At 38.8% G+C, this 19,823-nt stretch overlaps 1 protein-coding gene across 3 annotated transcripts; it reads left to right on the top strand.

Annotated features, from left to right (window-relative positions):
- The first annotated feature begins 6,253 nt into the window (after positions 1 to 6,253).
- Positions 6,254 to 18,594, top strand: ca14 (carbonic anhydrase 14). 3 transcript variants are annotated; one of them, XM_022756779.1, is made up of 13 exons: positions 6,254 to 6,321; positions 6,739 to 6,762; positions 9,653 to 9,832; positions 10,075 to 10,220; positions 11,507 to 11,602; positions 11,705 to 11,771; positions 12,224 to 12,381; positions 13,252 to 13,378; positions 14,347 to 14,370; positions 14,546 to 14,630; positions 14,825 to 14,858; positions 16,463 to 16,516; positions 17,679 to 17,758. In XM_022756779.1, the coding sequence occupies exons 1-12, from the start codon at positions 6,261 to 6,263 to the stop codon at positions 16,472 to 16,474; spliced, it is 1,014 nt and encodes a 337-aa protein (XP_022612500.1). In that variant the 5' UTR covers positions 6,254 to 6,260; the 3' UTR covers positions 16,475 to 16,516; positions 17,679 to 17,758. The 3 variants fall into 3 exon arrangements, with proteins under 3 accessions (XP_022612500.1, XP_022612498.1, XP_022612499.1); XM_022756777.1 differs by lacking the exon at positions 14,825 to 14,858 and having other exon boundaries at positions 17,679 to 18,594; XM_022756778.1 differs by lacking the exons at positions 14,825 to 14,858; positions 16,463 to 16,516 and having other exon boundaries at positions 17,679 to 18,594.
- Positions 18,595 to 19,823: the final 1,229 nt, after the last annotated feature.

Raw genomic sequence — 19,823 nt, 5'->3', positions numbered from 1 at the left:
CTCCCATCAAACTGATTTGGTTTAATTGAATAGATGCAGAAATAACGAGCACCAGAAAAACAAAGATGACTCTCCATCCTCACCGGTGAGGATGATGGACCTTCAATCAAAAGGAAAAAAAGCCTGTAGTTCAGAGGGAGAAATAAATAAAGATATTTGTCTGGATTGTTACTTGTTGGGATGTAAAATCTTTTTTTTAATGCAAGTACACACTTCTATGGCTCCCGGTTATTTTCTTCAGCGCTTCTATTAAGGCTCCTCGAGAATAAAGTCTGTCATGAATAGGTTTATGCTGTATACTTGACAATTCTACAGGGGAAAATACCCATAAGATGTGACATTTCTGATAACAGGAACAGAAATTTCACATTTTTAATGGCTAGGGTGATGCAACATTGCCAGGAACAGGCCAACCTTATTTTTTCAAACATAACTTGTCGACCTTATCTGAGATATCTTGAATATTCTTCTAAATGTTTTATTGTTATATTTTTCTAATTTTTCTTGCAGTTTTGCCATGGGAGATGTGAATTTTCTTTATTTTCAGTTGTTTTATAAGTTTAACTGACAAACAGGCTTTGTGGCTCAAAGATGTCATGTCACAAACATCCTCAAACATAATTCTTCAAAAAAAAAAGAAAAAAGAAAAAGGTGTTGTCATTGTTCAGACAGCACAACTGGAAAACAAGGGGTAAAATAGGAGTTAAAATGTGAAAAATGTAGTAAAATGTGATATTTAATTGAATTAAATAAAAAAAATATAATGTTTTATTTTGTGTCATTGTGGCTCTATTGTTAAATCAATCAATAATACATAAAATGAAATGGAGATTTGACCATAATGTGGCAAATCAGTTTCTAGGTCCATGATATATGGCAAAGAAGCAAACCTCCCCCTCTGCTTTAGGTTACTACATAGTGAACTCAGTGACCCCCTACTTGAAACATGCAGTGCAGTATACCAGGATGTATAGATCTCTTTCTCTCTCACACACACACACACACACACACACACACACACACACACACACACACACACACACACTCTCTCTCTCACACACACACACACACATATATACATACACACACACACAAAATCTGTCCCCTACTCATCTACTCATCAAATGTATTGGTATTTTCTCCCCTCATAAGACTTTAATTGCAGGTCAGTTATTATGCTGGCTTTTACTGGTATTTTTAGATGTGGAATGCCAGGTTGAAGCGCGAGGAGTGGTGGATGCCTTTAAGCGCCTTGCATGTCAGGGATGAAGGGGATACCCTTCCCCCACTATACATACAACATACACATGAACCCACTGACCCTTCTCCTCAACACGCACACAACAAGCTGTGTCCTTGTTTGAGTGACAATGCCTGTCTTTTAGCATTGTAACTATGTACAATCAGTTAGTAATTTCAACACCAGGTGAGAAAACCACCCCTTCTTGTTGTCCAAACACTATAATGTTTAACCTTTGGTAATAGTAAACCAAGGGAAAGGTTCCTGTTTGTGTAGGCTATACATAACAGAGACCAGGTCAACAGAAAAAAGCTTTCCACCCCCAACAGCATTCCTCTGCAGCACATGAACCCAATGAACCTCCTCTGAGTTCATGAGAGCTGAAGACCACCCCCATCATTTCCATCTCCCATCCCCCTAAGTTCCATCCCCCACCTGGTGTATGTGTTTTTTCTCTCCATCGTCTTCTCATTATGGTCCCTCGTATTGACTTGCTTGAGAACTCAATAGGAAGGACATTGTTAAGCCTAAGCCCATGGATGGTGCTGTTGTTGAGGAAGTGGGTCAAAGTGCAGTACTTCCAATGGGACCCTAGTATGGCAATAAAGCCTTGCTCAGGTAGGTTACTCAAGGCAGAAATGGAGTTATGCACATCTGGAATAAAATGTTGTGTTACATCTGAAGTTACAATACGGTGTAAAGGATTTGTAGATCTACTGTTGACGCTTATGTCCTCAAATGACATGTTGGCCGATGCTGCAGATGATCCTGTGGTTTATGTCAGGACGAGGCTAAAAGAGATCAATGACAATATATTCAGTTATACTGAATATCATAATGTCAACATTACTTTACCTTTAAGTCTTACTCATTGTGAAAGCACACAGGCATTCATGTAGTGAAAGCATGCATGAGTTTCTGTAAGGCCAAATGCACAAGCAGGTGTGGAGAGAGCCAGACACCACAACAGAAATTTGATCTGCCTGAGGGAAGACAGAGGCCTAAAGAGAGACTAAACTGTAAACTGTCTCCCCACTCTCAATGCAGAGGCCGAGCAACATATCACGTTTCACCTGGAAACCAGGACAGCTGGGAAACAATTACACATTGCTGCTGCTGCTGCTGCGTCCTCTCTGCACTGCACCTGTCTGCCAGCCTGTCTGTCTGTCTGTCTGTCTGAAGCTGCCTCCACATTAGAGAATAAGTTATCATGGCATATTGCTGTTGAACAATTGTGACAGAGGAACAAGATGAAATTTTGTGTGTGGCTGCAAATGCCTCAGCGCCTCCACAGTACAGTTCATATTTCAGGGCATGACAAGCTGGAACAGTACCACTAAATGATGATGATGATTATTATTATTATTCCTTTTCAAATTTAAAGGATTAATAATTTGGTTTGAAACAGCCTAGCACAAAGTGATCACTTAGTTCGACACAGTTATCGACCACTATCTCTCTGTCAATCATACAGATGGATTCTGCATTGCCATTGGTAGAGCAACACTTTTATTACATTCCCTTATCAGATCATGTAACTCAGCTCTGCTTCAATAGTTGTAGGACTATATTTATGTTAACATATAATCTGACTATAAATGACTACATGCCAGTTGAAAAAAAGCATTGACGTGTATTCAAAACCAGTCACACTCCATCCTTCTGCCAAGCCTGCAACGTCTCTCCCTGCTCACATTTGCAGTGGGATCTTCACATGTTGGAGAGACGCTCCGCTGCTAGATTTGTGAATGAAATCAAATGGCACGCCCCCTGCGCAGGCGTAGCCAATGGCGTATGAAAATATTCTAACCACGCCCGTCTATGGAGCGCTGAGCGACCAATGGGAGAGCGGCGATGGTTACCACTGTTGCATAATTTGGCTGAAGCGCTTCACGTTTGAGCGGACTGGTACACAGTGTGAAAAGAGCAGGAGAGACAGACAGAGGAGGCGGAAGTAGTACCAGAGATGTGAGTTCATGTTAGAAGTATTCATCACCAATAAAACAGATTAATCTCAATAACATACACAGAGCAGTTATTAGTTGAGAGTACCGATTTTAACGTTTGAAGTCCTCCGTCCTTCCTTAGTGATGTGATGACAAAAAACATCCAGACACTAATTATACCGCCACACATTATTGAGCCTTTAGATCACAGATGGAAAATAGTAATCTATGGACGTTTGTTCTAGGTTTTCAACAAAAAGTATGAACGAGCTCCAAAATCACAAAAACAACTGTAATCGATACTTTATTAGATAAAGCAAGAGATAACTAACTAATTACTGGGAAGGCCTGTGTAATGGTCAACATGTTTACATTGGCTAAATCATCTAGATAGATGAATAAGGCAGTGGCTCTTCCAGACTAGCCATTCACTGTGCAGTAAGTGATGTAACCTTTGCAGCTTTATTTTAATGTTTTAAATTTATCCTTGACTCCACAATGTGATGTAATCCAGATCAAAAGACTCTTGGCTGGATTGCCACTGATTTTAAAGGGAACTCCACCCTGAATCACACAATTTAGATGTATTGCCTACTTCAGTGATTAAGTTAAAAAAAAAAAAAAGAAAAAAAAGGGAGTAGTTCAATTTATAAAGCTCATCTAAGCATCATACTTTAATTGGCAGTTTTTCCATTGATGATGAAAACATCCATTGAATCACGTGCTCACAAACCAATCTTTACAATGAGAATTAGTGACAATGTAAATTCAGTTTTAGGGTGGATTTTCCGTTTGAGGAATCAGCCCAACATGTCACGTGGAGAGGGCTCCCCCTTGTGTTCAAAATGCAACAAGTCAATAAAGTTTGTGAACATGATGTTCAGTTTGTGTAACCTTTGTAATAGAGACATAGGCTACTGTAAATTCTAAACATGCATTTTTTAAAATACATAATTCATAGCCGGTCTTCGTTCAGGCGACAAAAACAATCATATTTGTAAAGAATAAATCATTTTCTTACGAAGAATAATGCAACATTATATAACCCTAACACACACATGCTGAACACACCTGCTATAAAGGCTACACTGCATTTCAATTTACGGACTTGGGTCATTGTTGGTTATATAGAGAACTGAAAATAACAACAGGCCTCTTATCATTCAAGTATAGCAAACCATGACAGCCAGTGTGTTAACATGCTCACTAATATCCTGGTTTTGATCTTATTTGGGATTTGGTTCACGAGAAATGCATCATTTCAACACTGTCTGATCATCTGTGTGCTGTTGTGTCTTGATTTATCACCATATCAGCCTTTGTCTTCTTTGTCAGAAACCTGGATGAGGTGTATACATGCCACAGTATCCTGGTTTCCATTGGAGTCTTCCAGGTAGCATATTCAGGAGTCTCAAAACCAGGATAAGATATTTACATGTGCCACACACTCATGACCAGAATACAAGTGCACATGCGCAGTGAGACAATGAGCCAGACTGCGCAATACCAGGACCATGAAATTTACATTTACATTTCAAAACATGGTCTGTGAAAAAAAAGGATATGGACTCCCCATATGAAAAATAAAAAAATGCAAAAATCACAAACTATGTACTGTATGTATAATATGCAACACAACTATTGTGTATTTGATTCTGACAAATTTAATATACATTTCATAATCATATTTGGAGCTGCAATGACTGAATTAATATATCAGCTGATCAGCAACAAATTTATCAGCAACTGTTTTGATACTTGATTTATTATTTCAGTCACATTCTCTGGTTTCAAAACAATTATTTGACTAACAAAAGAAATAATAATAATAATAATAAAGAAAAATAATTGTCAGATTTATTGGTAATAAAAATAACTATTAATTGCAGCTCTAATCCATATCTACTGCCACAAAACACAGATCTATGGGACTTGAAAATAAAGATAATGTGTGTAAACAGAGAGACTAGCCTACATATTACACATTAACAGATTTATTCATTCCAAATTGCTGTTTTCTAGTCCTATGGTTCCCAACCTGGGGATCATCCTACAAGGTATTTTGGAGATGAATGACGGGGTTACGAGATGACTATCGGGGTGGGACTTTTAGAAGGCAATTAAAAACAAAAAATTCTAAATTAAAATATGAAATACGTTATATTAAAAAAAAATGAAGATGTATAGTAAATAAATGGTGTCCCTCACATATACTGTAGATCATATACAATGCACATTTGCAACAGTACAGTGCAACAGTACAACATTATTTCAGTTTACAGTATGAACAGCAAATCAAACAATCTGTCAAATGAAAATCATCAGACATGAGCAACATGCAGCAAGGAGTCCAAAGGAATTATTGCCTTGTATTTAGTAATAAATACTGTACCAGCCAGTGTGATACATCCTCGTCCTCTCTTCTTCTTCTCATTCTATTTACTGAACCAGAAATGAGGATAAATAAGTTCAGGTGAAGTTTACTGTCAAACTGAAGCAGCCTCTTCTCACCCAGCAGGATTTCTGCAACACTTTGTCCCTTTTAGAAAGTTTGGAGAGTCAGTCGCCTCTTCTCAGATTCACACATTTCCTCGTCTCCTCTGTCGTGATCTGTGCGTTTTTGCATCATATGGCACCTTTCTCTCTTTCTCCCTATTTTTACACTCTGTTGTTCCCATGCAGTAACCTTCTCCTCTCAGCCCTGCATTCTCTCCCTCTCACCCTCCTTTTAGTAACTAACACTGAATTCATTCTCACTCGCTGGTCTGTTTGGAGTCTCGTCTCTCCCTGATTTCTTCTCTCTCTTCTCTTTTCATACCTTCTTTCTCTCCATCTGTCTCTTGCTCTGGTGCCCTGTATGCCAGAGTGGATTCAGCATGTAACATCCACAGTCTGGCTGTTAAACAGAGCTGTGGCAGGTGGGATCGCTGGACCCAGTCAGTCTCCCCTCCTTCTCTCTCTCTCTCTCTCTCTCTCTCTCTCTCTCTCCCTCTCTCCCTCTCTCCCTCTCTCACTTGCTCCTCATTTCTCTGTCCACTTTTATTCATTTCTGTGTATGGACAAGTAGGGCTAATATGGGTCTTTTTATACTTCTAATGCTTCTGTGTTTCCAGTGGACAGCTGCCCCTGCTGCTGGTAAGCTCTTCATTAACATAATCGGCATCATGCAAGATTTCTCTCTTGCTTTGGTATTCGTGTGTTAGCTTGTTTGGGTGTTTCAGTGTGAGCTGTAGTAGTGGAGCAGTAGTAAAATCCAGAAATAACAATCGGATTTGAGCAGTATTTGAGGACTACAGTAGTGCTGTAGTTAAGAATTAACTTGTTGTTTAGAATTGTGCTGGATTGGTATTAAAAGCAGCAGGCTGTAGATTAGAAGCGATGAAAATATATTACAGGGTTAAATTAAATAGAAAATGTTTAATCTGATGCTTTTAAAATGGTCAATGTTTATTTAATTTTAGATTTGAGACATTTAGAACCATTGTGAACCGGAAGAATGAAAACTGGCTAAAAGTGGAGTTTTAAGAATTTTTCTCTTTTATTCTTTTTCAGATGAAATTACCTGGACTTACACTGGTAAGTTCAAGTTCAAGTTTATTTGTAGAGCAAACCCCCATGTAAAAGCAATATAAAGTGTTGTAAAGTGTTTTTTTTTTTTAGTAGAAAGTAAGTAGAAAATAAGACATAAGATAGTCTATATATGTTGTATGTATGTCAGATATAATGTATATTCTCATTGAGTTCTGTGATAAAGAGGTAACAAGTAGAGATATTTGAGAAGTGGAGTGATATGATTGTCTAACGCAGGATGATTTACATCGAGAAGTCGACAAGTTTTCCTGAAAAATAACTGCAACTATCTGACTGAATGAAACTACTCATACTTTTCACTCTGACTTCACTGCACGTCATTGAAAGCTGTATCGCTAAAACATTATAACTATCATAAAAGCTTGTGTAACTTGGGTAGGATTTGTGCCTTTTCCCCTCATATCTTCCACCCCTTGTCCCTCTGTTTTCCTCTCCTTCCCCCTCTGTCTGTATTAGTTACAGTTCAACAAGCTGGCATGAGCACAGCAGTCACACAGAGATGATGAAGGGGTGGAGGGAGACAGAGAGGAAGAAAGCAAGAAAAAGGCTTAGAGAGAGGCTGGAGGAGGGAGGCAGGTGCACAGGGATGAAGCAGGCGAGAGTGGGGAGAGGGTGGTGGACAGAGAGAGGGAGATGGGACGGGATGAAGCAAAAGCATACCAAATCGTGCCCTGTATTGTTGCAGCGCACAAAAACCTATGTGTTTATTGTTCTGTGGATGCACACTGGCTGCCTTTGCCGTGGACAATGACATTGTGGGAATGAATGGGGCACACAGACTACCACTCTCTGTGTGCATTCAGGAGACCAACACCAATGTACAGTACATACAGAATGCACAGAAAACTGTAGAGGCTGTGCCTGGAGCAAACTGGTATCTATACATTGTGCGTTTAGGCATTATTATAATAGATACAGAGGCAAGTGTACTGTGCAGAACACGTCATGTAATCTCAGAGTAGTAGCTTGTATGTTGAGTGATTGTTTCCTGAATTTAGATGCATTTCATTTGTTATTCATTTGTCAAGAAGTTTCCAAAGTAAAAGTGATTCACCTTCAGTCCATACAGCGCTAGAATGAGTGAGGGCGTGTGTGAGGCATGCTGTATGACACAGCGTTGCATGATGTGGCTGTTACTGAGCTGCTAGCTGGAGCGGAAAGTCGGTTTTGTTATGCATTTTTGTTATGCACGCATTTTGTCACACGGAAGAGCGGAATTACACGATTTCAGAGATACTTCTTTCCACGAGAGATGGAGAGTTGTGTAAAGTAATCGGGGGAAAGTCAGTCTCACGTTCCATCATTGTCCTCATCATGCTCTGAGCGAGTGAGGGAATCTGCATATGTGTGTGTGTGTGTCTTTGTTCCTGGCTGTATTCAGGACAGCGGTAGCATGCTAGGAGAGGTAGAACAGGCGCACCGGGTCAGAATTTTCGGCCTCCGGTCACCATGGAGACCTCCATGACGACCAATAGCGGGGCTGTGGGACTCACTTTTGAAGTTGAGTCCTGGTGTGGGGCTTTGCTGTGGAGAGCAGTGAGGGGCGGGGGGTGGGAGGGCAGAGAACAGATTAGAAGTGTGAGCTGGGGGTTGCAGGCACTGGGAGATGTGGTATGTGTTTACATCACTGATGTAGAGTCCCCTCCTCACATTGTATGTGTGTGTGAAAGGGAGAGGGGATGAGGGGAAGGACTGGGCCTACCGTAATTACTGTATGTATGTAGATGAAGTTGGTGATGACTGAGTTACAACCAAACCATGATCCATGGCTTACAAACATGGTACAGTACTTGGGATACATTCTGTCTTACCTTTTTCTTCAACTTTTTTTTTTTTTTTTTTTACATAAAACATGCTTGTCATTAACATTGGATACTTGTTTTTGCACACTACTGACACATTTCTTTCTGGGTAAAATGTGTCAGTGGTGTGCTGGTTTTCTAAAGCATTCTTCTCTTTGCAATTGAAATTCAGATTCTTTGACTCACATGTCACTCTCTTTTTCATTCAGACTCCTTTTTTCTAACTTTCTTTTATTATGCAATTGAGGAGACCAGTCTCTTTTTTTCCTCTGTGTACCGAGGCCTAAATCACTTTATCCCCTCCCACATAACTTCTTAATATTCCTCTGTCCAACTTTTAATTAAATTCTTAATTTTCAGTGTTTTAGTTGTTGTATGAGGATGAAAGGTCTGCTAATTAATGTGAAAATATGTTGTCAGATATAAGCTCACGTGCTGCTTTCTAAAAGTACTATCACATTTTTAATTTCTGAATTTCTCATTCAGGAATCAAAGTTGCCATTTTAATTTTCCTGCTGAGTTTTTAGATATTGGAGAACTATATATAAAGAAATTGGTAATTAATCCTCTGTTATGACCACAAAAACATATTTAATTGTTTTTGTTTTTTCCTGCCATGAAAAACGCATCAATTTTTACACATCAATACTCAGTCATAAACCTTAACATCTAGGGAACAGTAATTCCATCTGTTTGCAGTGTAGCTCTTAACAAGACAGATAAATACGTTAAAGAAGCAAATCATTTGATTTGGACATTTGATTCAACAATGATCATAGAATGAGTTTATTCATATAGAAAACATTTTTATTATCTCATCTGAATGTCAGGCTATTTAGTGAAAAATCTACCAATGTTATGGTAGATGTGAGTGGCTCAGTGTGTTTGGTTTGTTTTAGTTTTTTTGTTCCAATTTTTTATGTTGGTAAAAATCACCACCAGAGAACATCAAGGAATAATTGTCCTGCATAATTAAAGACTGATCAATGGAGGCTTTTCACCAGATGACTCGGAGTCAGTGGACTGTGTGATTGGGTGACATCATTTTTCTCCTGTCCCTTCTCCCGTCAAAGGCTTGGTGGGTCAGTCTGAGTGGTCCGCGTATTTCCCTGACTGCCGTGGTACATCTCAGTCCCCAATTGACGTGGTAACCACCCAGACGAAATATGACCCCAGTTTGATCCCTCTGACCCCGCTGGGCTACAGTCAGCATGGCAACAAGCCCTTCACTCTGTACAATAATGGACACACAGGTAACTATAGCAGCGGATTTCCAGCTCCTAACATAACCCTCTCCCAGGTATCCCAGCAGCTTTACGGTTGATCTATTTATACTGCACCATCCTCAAACATATCCTAGCAGTAAACTTTTTACTGCCCATGGATAGAGAGATTAGTTAAAATAAAAATATATATATATAATCACTTTTAAGAAGTTTCTCATCAGAGAAGCCAGTTGAAGTCAACTATTTTGTTTCATCTGTCTCTCCATCAGCTGTGATTGAGCTGCCAGAGTGGATGGGACTAGGGGGGCTGCCCTGGCTCTTTACAGCTGTACAAATGCATCTTCACTGGGGCAGCGGCGGCCCGAGCCATGGGGGCAGTGAACACACCATCAACGGACTGAGTGCAGATGCAGAGGTACTCTTAAACACAGCCAACTGTAAACAGTAAAATCCACAGACAAACTACAAGAGGAGTCACAGCCAATCTGAGTCACAGCCAGGAGTAAATGGCAGCCGCGGTCACATGGTGTGATAACAGTGGTTGTCTAAAAACGTCAAGATTTTATACAAAAGAATGAACTGAAGTCCCCAGCTGCTTCAGGGAATAGTTTTTTTTAAATGACTCAGATGCTTAGTCAGATATAGCTCCCAATGACCCCTGTTTTTTGTTTGAATCAGTCAAGAAGAACGGGCACTCCACAGACAGGATAGCTGGTTATAGTTAAAGGATTGAGAGATGAAGTAACACATATTTGGCTTTTGTCTAAGATTTTCTTTCTAGAGCCCGAACGATATTGGAGTTTTGGGGCCGATGTCAATGCCGATATTAAGGAGTAAAAAAATTCCGATATCGATATATCGGCCGACGTATATATATATATATATAAACACTTGCACATTAAACACACTGCCCTTATAACTTTACCGATATATCTGTGATAGGCCAATATTGAAATATTGAAAATAGGTCGGGCTCAATTTCTTTCTTTCTTTTTTCTCTGTTCTCTTCTTTCACTGTTACCCTCTTTACACCTCATACTTTCTGTATCTCTTTCCTACACAAATCTGTTACAGTTGAGTCAGCTTGGATCCCTGTTCTGGTTTACTGTGGGATAAAGGATGGCCTTTAGAGCCAGCTTAGAGAGTGGTGCAGAGACAGAGGAGCAACAGACAAGAACATTTTGGCACAGACTGATGATGAGTTAAAAAAAAAACCCAAAGAGAGGAATAAATAAATTGTAAAAGCATGTGATTAACCTTTTTAGGAATGGGACAAGATGGAGAAAGAGTGTAGTAAGGAGGGAAGGTTAGCTGTGTCAGCACCTCATTTCCTGTTCATCTGTCACTGGTCAGGTATGCCAACACACCGGAGGTGTAAGGGTTTTTAAGAAGATTAAAGATTAACGTTATGCAGGAATGAAGAATATATAATAAGAAAAAATACAAATAAAGAATAAGAGAGGGCTTATTAACCATAATAAGACAATTAAGTGCTTCCTCATTCACATCAGTCTTTCCTAATCCCTCTTTATTTTTCTGCGGTCATTCTCTCGCAGCCTATCCTCTCTCAGTCTTTCCCTCTCTTTTGGTTATTTTTAACACTCATCAGTCAGGAAGACAACCCAGGATGAGTCTCTCTTTCCTTTGTTTGTCTCTTTCTCATCAGAGTGACTAAACTAGCTGTGCTCTTCCTCTCTCCAGCTTCACGTGGTTCACTACAACTCTGAACTCTACCCCAACATGTCTGCAGCAATGACACAGAGGGACGGCCTAGCTGTTTTAGGAATTCTCATCGTGGTAATGAAAAAAAATTATTAAAGAATAAGAAGAGTAATTATTTTACAATTTAGTATTTTGAGAAATGTAATAAACATCCAAGGCTGAGATTTGGTTTTCTAGACAGGTGAGGAGACGAACCTGGCATTTAACAGCATCCTCAACTACCTGAGCCGCATCAGACATGCAGGTAACACCAGGAAAAAAAATATAAAACTACATCTTTTTGTTTGGCTTACAGTGTCTTTACTGTTCATAAATGATCAAGTGATTTATAAGTTTGTTTTCTTCTACTCGTTCTACAAGATTAGTCAGTGGCTTGGATAGTTTTCTCTCACTACTTTGTAATTTGCAGTTTCCATTTCCATTTGTGGGTTGATTGAATTCACAGTCACAGTATATTGAAAAGATAAGATGACGACTGCGTCAGAAAAAGAAGAGAACTATGTGACTGTAAAAATATTTTGTTCTAAAGCAAAACATAGGAAGAAACATGTTGATTCAGGTATTTAAAGATATTGATGAAACAATGATGGAGATAAAAACTGCTACAACCAATTCTTTGTTATGTTTTGATGACATGTGGCTCCTGAATATAAGCCCTCACATATTCTCCTTTCTCCTCCTTTCATCCACTGTCAGACCAGAAAGTGCCCATCCCAGCCTTTGACATCCAATCCCTGCTCCCTAAGGACCTGGGACGCTACTATCGCTACAATGGCTCCCTAACGACGCCGCCCTGCTATCAGAGTGTGATCTGGACGGTGTTCCATGAGAGGGTTCAGATCTCAAAGGCACAGGTGAGTCTGGGACACAGACACAGCTCACCTGAGGCGTAGAGAAGTAGATCCAACTCAACGATCACCTTTCGTTTAGGCACTGATAACATTTTCATTCATGGTGGATCTGTTTTTTTTTTTTTAAGCCTAGATATGTTTTATTATCACAGACTGATGACGGACATTAAAACTCACCTAAAAGTTTAGTATTATTTGTCTATTTCAACCTACAGTTGTTACTTATTGGCCTCAGAAATTATATTCTCACCATCAAATCACAAAAAAGCAAATCATTTCCCAAGCAAATCCTAAATTGAATAATCCTATACTGTTATAAGAAGCGAAGCATCAAATACTACATTAAAGTCTATTGCGTGAATTACTGTAAACTACAAATTTTCTTCTTCATTCCCTTGCACTGGATTTGCTGCAGTGTTTGCTGTTGATGTAATTTTTGTCTCCAAATGTTAGATTTCATCTTGCAAAACTACATTTATTTAGGATTGCTTAAAATAAGTAATAAGTTACATTAGAGTATAAAACACTGTGCATTTGGTTATCACTTCAGAAACAGGATAAATTTACAGGATTAAGGTAAGTTTCCACCTCTTGCATGCCCTTATTTGTGCCTGAAAAATAAAACTGGATGCAGATTATTCATTAGTAAATTTACTGAACAAATAGTTGATGTTTGCTCATTGAATCAATGTGCTCAATTTCACTTTATCTATATACTGATAAATGTTGACTGGACTATTCAGTTTCAGGTCAGTCCGTTACTTGAGTTTTTGCTGCTACGTCAGTCAATGAACTTACTTCCTGTTTTAAGTCGACTGCCTCAGGATTGCAGCTGTTCTCACCATCTCGCTCCTCTTCACGTCTCCACTCAAGCTGCTGAAAATGGAAACAATACTTTACTCCAGTAAAGCTGATAATCCCGACAGGATGCTGCTGCAGGACAACTACCGTGCAACACAGCCGCTCAACCACAGGGTCGTCTTCGCTTCCTTCTCCGCAGGTTAGACGGAGCGTACATGAGGAGAAATTCATGATGTGAAAAAATGACACCCACTCTTCCATGTTGACAGCTGACACTAAAGATATGCACTTTCTGTGTTAGGAATCATGTTGCTTATAAATTACATACTTAGAATCTTTTCTTTGGTTATTTCATTACTTATTTTATACTTCTTTATTATTATAATATTACCCGATTAGTTTAATTAATAATTAGTATATTCTTAGAGTTTTTCCTTTCAGATTGCGCAAATGTAGAGGTGTAAAAGGTCACAGCCAATCTGCTTTGAGCTCCAGTGTTTTGCCCCAACAACACTCCTACATTGGTGGATTGTGGTGCCAGCCTGCTGCTCATAATGCAAACCACAATAACAAGACAGAGGGTGGCCATGTAGACCAAAGCTAGCAATTAGCACAATCCACGCACAGAGTGGAAAGTGGAATGTGGCGAAAAATGTGGGAATATTAAGGATTACCGGTGACTTTGTCTGAGAGAGCCTTAGGAAGGCAGGAGTAGAGAGACTGACGGAGAAAGAAAGAAAGAAAGAGAGAGAGAGCGAGAGAGAGAGAGAGAGAGAGGGTGGCAGGGCAGTGTTTGTTTGCGAGCTGATTAGAGAAAAGGATTTTCGAAAACTAAACACTGACTCCATTGTTATCTCGTAAGTCTAACTGAGAAAAGGGGAGAGGAAAAAGAGACAGAGAAGTGAACGGGGGAGACAGAGTGTTAGACAAAGACAAAGGAGAAAGAATTTGTGTAAAGTGCTCATTGTAGTGAGTGACTGAACTGGAAGGCCTGTGATATCAGCACTGCTGTCAAAGGCAGCAAGACTGACTAGACACAACATTTCCAAACAGCTGAACAGCAAATTCTGTTGAGATAAAGCCACAAATCATTGTGTTATGAACTGTGTGACAGAAAAAAACAAACTACTGTGATTTTCTAATGATTTATTCTTTTATATGTCGTAGAAGCATGGAAGGAGCTATCTTCTGGTAAGACTACACAGGATTTTCCTGCATGTTTTTTGCTAAAAATCGAAGTAATTATTTGACTTATGTCAGTGATAATCGTGTCATGTCTTTACATTTATTTACCTATTCTTCTTTATTGCCATGTTTTGAGGAGTTTTCTTTCATCCCTCATGCTTCTTTGTGTTTTCTTCTGCAGGTGAAGTCACAGCCATAGTGATAGGAGTGATGTGTGGCTGTGTAGGTCTGGCAGTAATTATTCGCTTCATCGTGAAGACAATACGGTAAGAAATTCGGAGGCATTGCGCGGTTGTGATCTGTTCGCTATTCTGTTTCTACTCTACCCGTGGCTGCAGCAGACACTGGCCACCAGTCTGCTGTTGTTCTGGTTTAACTGGGCAATGTGCTGACACTATGGGAGACGTCACTGTGGAAAAATCCAGTCTCTTCTCATCCTCTATCTCCTATCTCCTGGCAGATTTTTTAGACTCCTCCACCGTGAAACAGTCGTGGTAAACAGGTGGCACACTTGAGCTCAGTACTGACAAAGATGCTCAACTAGCACTAACTGTGCTGTTTGTGACTTCTTTTTGTGCTTATCAGATATCCTTGAGCGCAGATCCTGGATCAAAGCTGTGATAAACAAATATTGTTTAGAGGCAAACTGGGAAAACTGTGATATTTGCATTGCTTATGGGCATTTTTTAATCCATGATGAAATACTGTTGTATCTTACAATGAATTATACCAAGAAGCCTGAATGTCTGCGGTCATCTGTGTAGCTCCGCAGGGACATTTGAGACATTTGTGGAAAACCTGATACAAACTGATATATTGTATAGCTGGTATTGGTGCATATATCAGCTAATAAGTAATGAGAAAATGCAGCATATACTGATATTATCTTTTTGATGTAATTTATAAACAGTTTCATCATAACATAGTTTGTGATTATTGATGTATTTATCAACAACTAAAATTCTTCCTGTGGTCATCCACAAGTGAAGGCTGCTGTATAAACTGATAATGAATGAAAATATACACATAGGACAAGTTACAATCATTTTTTACAGTAATAAACACTTAAAATGTACTTACATCTGCTTACAACCACATGACAGTTTCTTATAAACCATTTATTATTTTACATTAGTTAGCATTATGACCTTATGAAGATAGGTAGGTACTGCAAGGCAATACAACCTCACTTTGTTCCACACACTTTGATCAGTGCTTTATTAATTCAATAAGGAACGTGTTCGATCAGGGAACTTCCTCAGGCATCGACAAGAAACACCTATTCACAACAGTATATATAATAACTTGATGAATAATGATGCTAAACACCAGCAGCTTTTTAAAAAAAATTGCCAAAATGACATTATTGGTATGGGCCTTGAAACAGTGTTTGTTGGTCTCTCATGGAAATGTAAAAGCATAATCCTCATGTAAGGTTTCAACATAAAAGTTTAAAGCAGCCCTAGGATCAGCGCTAAGGATAATCTGATCTTCTGACCTCTGCTGCAATAACATGGCTGTTTCCCAATTCTCTCTTATTACTTTCTCCCATAATTACCACTGATTAATGAAAGTATGTGGTTTCCCCTGTGTCTGACCAGTAAGTGATTTAACCTTTCAACTGTTTTGATCAAGGGTTCCCAAAGTTCCCATATATGTGTTTATATCAATTCACGTTATGAGTCTTGACTCAAAAATATGATTTTCATTATTGGCTTTATTGTTGTATAGAATATGATGGGTAGAATGAAACCTCTCATCACAACCTTTCTGTAATCTTCTCACACTGTTCAATCTTTATGTGATTACAGTGAACTTATGACCTCCTTTGTTTTTCCTGGTGTCCCCCGGACACCTTGTCAAGGAGCCTTCAGGGGCCCCCCTTTACCTCACTTTGGGAACCTCTGGCTTTCATATTGTCAATCAATCATGTGCAATTATTTTGAAATGTCACCTCTGATCCTTCCATCTAATGAGAGTGGAGGAGGGAGAGAAAATGAGATTTTGAAATATTTGCACACCATCACATTGAAATGTTAAATTTAAGATCTTCTCTCTGTTTCTGGTCATGTGATTCTGTCTTTTGATCTTGTGACAGCTCTACCTCTAGCTGGGACGTCCTGCCCAGTAACCGGCCTGCTCCCATGCCAAGGTCACCGTTCAAAATTATGACCTTTGACCTCAAAATATTAACTTCGATTTCAGAGTTAGATTCCTGAACATGTCTTTGTTTTAACCACTCATTTACAGTGTCTTATAATATTATGTTAGATCCTAACACCTCCGTTAGAGTATTAGTGTCTAAAGAAATTCCGCAGACTGTGAGGAAACCTGCTTTTACATTAGAGACCTATAGAGAAGCCTTACAGTGTTGCATCTTTCTATCAATCCATCCATCCATCCATCCATCCATCTGACATACTGTCCTTTTGTCCTCAGTTTTTAAGGCTGATGCTTTAGGAGTTTTGTCAGTAGTCCATTGCCGCCGTGCATCCACAGTATAACCCCCACTGTCCACTGGATGTGAATGTGATGTGTTTTATCATCATAGTAGCTGCCGTGATGGTCTGGCGAGACCAGAGAGTCTCGCCTGTTGCCCTGTTCCCTATCCCACCACTGTCTTTATTTGCTGGGTCTGTTTCTTGTCAGATCAGCTGCTTCTCTAAAGCCAGAAATTTTACTTGTGATGAGTGACACAGACAGCACAAAAAGACAGAGATATTTTAAGGGCTTCTAATATACACTATTCAGGAAGTACTGATACCAGATGGGATGGGACAGTTATTAAACTATGCAAAGCACATGCAGATATAACATATCAGTTACCACATCTAAACTAGCTGCAATCATATCCTTATGCTTGTAGAACATAAAAACACAGACAAAACAACTCAAAACTGTATCGGAAATGTGGCTGCTGAAGAAAAGACACTATAGTTTTGAAAAGTCTCTCTGCAATGGAGATGTGGCAATCCAGTGGGCATCCTGGTTAACATGTCTCCCTCTCCTAGTTTATTCTAATCTGACACATTGTAGTAATTTATCCACTTAATGCCATATCACCACTAATTCATTTACAATGTCATCATGTGTTACTTCTCTATTACACATGCATATCTTATTCTCAGTGTTCTAAAACACTTTTTTTCATTTGTCTTATTGCGAACCATGTCATTTTATAGTGAACTGGACAAAGAGGGACCTCTGCTGGACAATATAACAAACTACACCAACACTAAGAAATCTATTGTCCAGCCAGTTTTGCAGCATATGGGTTGACTCAGTAGGAATGACTCTTCTATTTGGTGTTTTAGGATGAAGGAACCAGAGAAAGCAAAGGAGAAAAAACAAGACATGGCTCTGAACTCGACCTCTGAAGCAGAAAAGAAAGAAGAGCCCTCACCGTCTCTTCAGACCGAGCCCTAGCTGACAGCATGGACCACTTCAGGCCTTGTTCAGACACTCAAACGCTCTCTTCTTCCCTCCAGTCATGATGTTATCACTGATCCATGTCTCCTCAGGGGACAGTTAGCAAACATGTTCTCACAACATGTCATAAAAAGCAGCAGGAAAAACCATTTTATAAACAGTGAGGGAAGGATGTAAACTGGACACAGGACAAATCACCTGCTGCCCTGATTACTTAACTGTTTTTCAGTATTATTTTTCCACCCAAATTCAGAAGAGCAGTCTTGGTATCAGACATTTCTTCAGTTTACACTTGAAGCACATGGTGTAAATATGTCAGTTTGCTGGCTCTGAGTTGTATGTTTGCTCTTGCAATGCCTGGGTTGCATGATTGGTTCATGTAAATACTTTGTAAAATATATATTTTGTTGTTTTTTTCACATTTGGCTGTTATTTCATCTTGTTCATCCTGCCTTGAAACACAAACACACTGTACTGTATGAAATGTTATAGACTCGTTTATTGTTTAAGTAATAATCAATATAATGTTGACATTAAAACACACAAGAGTTAAAGCAGAGTAAACTAAAATTGTATGATTAAAGTCTAAAGTGATTTGAAGCACGTTTGATTTGTATATAGTGATGCTGTCCGAACATATTGGCTCTGAATTTAAATCAGCAGATTATGTTGTAAATGGATGAGTTATATTTATGTACATGTGTTCATTCTATTGGAAGAATGATTTTCGGTGCCATATCATTGTTGTCTGAATGATGTTTTTGCTGTATATAAATTGTCAGTATGGGCACCACATTAAAACACCTGAATGTCCAACTCAGCTGTTTTTTTTCATTGTCTGTGACTAACATTATCTGGATCAGATTACAGTTTTTTTCATTAAGATACAAAGTAAGTAGCCTGAATTTTACAACTATGTGTGTTTTGTTAAGTAGTTGTACTGCAGCACATACAAGGAGCAGTGACTCAGACGTAGCTCTTGTTGAAGAAAATTGAGAGTTTGGATCTTTGCAGGTTGCAGGGGAAAGCTGAAGGGTAAAAAAAAAAAAAAAAAACACTCCATAACTGTTTTGTGTGAAATCTTGACCAGTAGAAGAAAAGACCGAAATGACTGAGGGAAAGAAATGAGAAGCTCAAAGAGAAGAGAAATGTGAGCTAAGAGTGTATGTGCAGTGTATTAATCCCACTTTATTTTATTTATCTAACTTATTTCACAATTGAAACTGTAGTGAATAAAGCCTTTACATTACCTGGGTAAGCTACAAAGGAACTGCCCTTCTTGGGATAAATAAAGTCTGAATTAGACCATACTTTCATTTAGGGTTTGACAAATACTAAATTAGGCCATGTCATTATTGAATGTTGAAGGAAAACAAAAGTAGGCCAAGCGCCTGTAGGTTTATCTGATTACACATGTATACATTTATTTCCCAGATTTATTTATTTATCATACATTCTATGTATTCACGTCCGGGAATGTGCGAAATTTTAAGGTTACTTTTCTAGATTCTCACTATGAATGCTTTGGTCAGAATTTGACTATTTAATCTCTTTCTGCATATTCTGGAAAACTCTTGAATCGTGATTAATATGAGAGTTCAGGCGGTCATTACACCTGTACCATCTGGTGAGTAGCATGTCTGTACAGAGAAGTGAGCCAAACACAGAGGTCTGAAACAAGACAAGACAATGAGGAAGTTGTAGCTATATTTTACTTCTGAAAGCAGGTTTTTTTTTTTTTTTCACTGAAGCCTATACTCACTACCTTTGTCTGCTTAAAGTGATGATTTTATTGTGATTTAATCTGACATTAAACTAATTTTACATTTTCTGTTATTTTATATCAACTTAGTTTTCCGGTTAAAGGGTTGTTCTGTCCAAATTCACCAAACACAGAATATTACCTTTCCTGCCTCTTTCAGTGTCTTGCGATGCAGTTAGTTTGGTTTTATTTTTCCTGGTTCTGAGATATTCATCGCCACCTAAACATCTGTATTCTGAAATATGTATCATTGCTTGTAAACATCATT

The sequence above is a fragment of the Seriola dumerili genome, unplaced genomic scaffold, assembly GCF_002260705.1.
Source record: "Seriola dumerili isolate Sdu_G_001 unplaced genomic scaffold, Sdu_1.0 BDQW01000258.1, whole genome shotgun sequence".
In the NCBI taxonomy this organism is placed as follows: Eukaryota; Metazoa; Chordata; class Actinopteri; order Carangiformes; family Carangidae; genus Seriola; species Seriola dumerili.
Note: the sequence above shows the minus strand (reverse complement) of the source record. Positions and strands in the feature narration are given on the sequence as shown.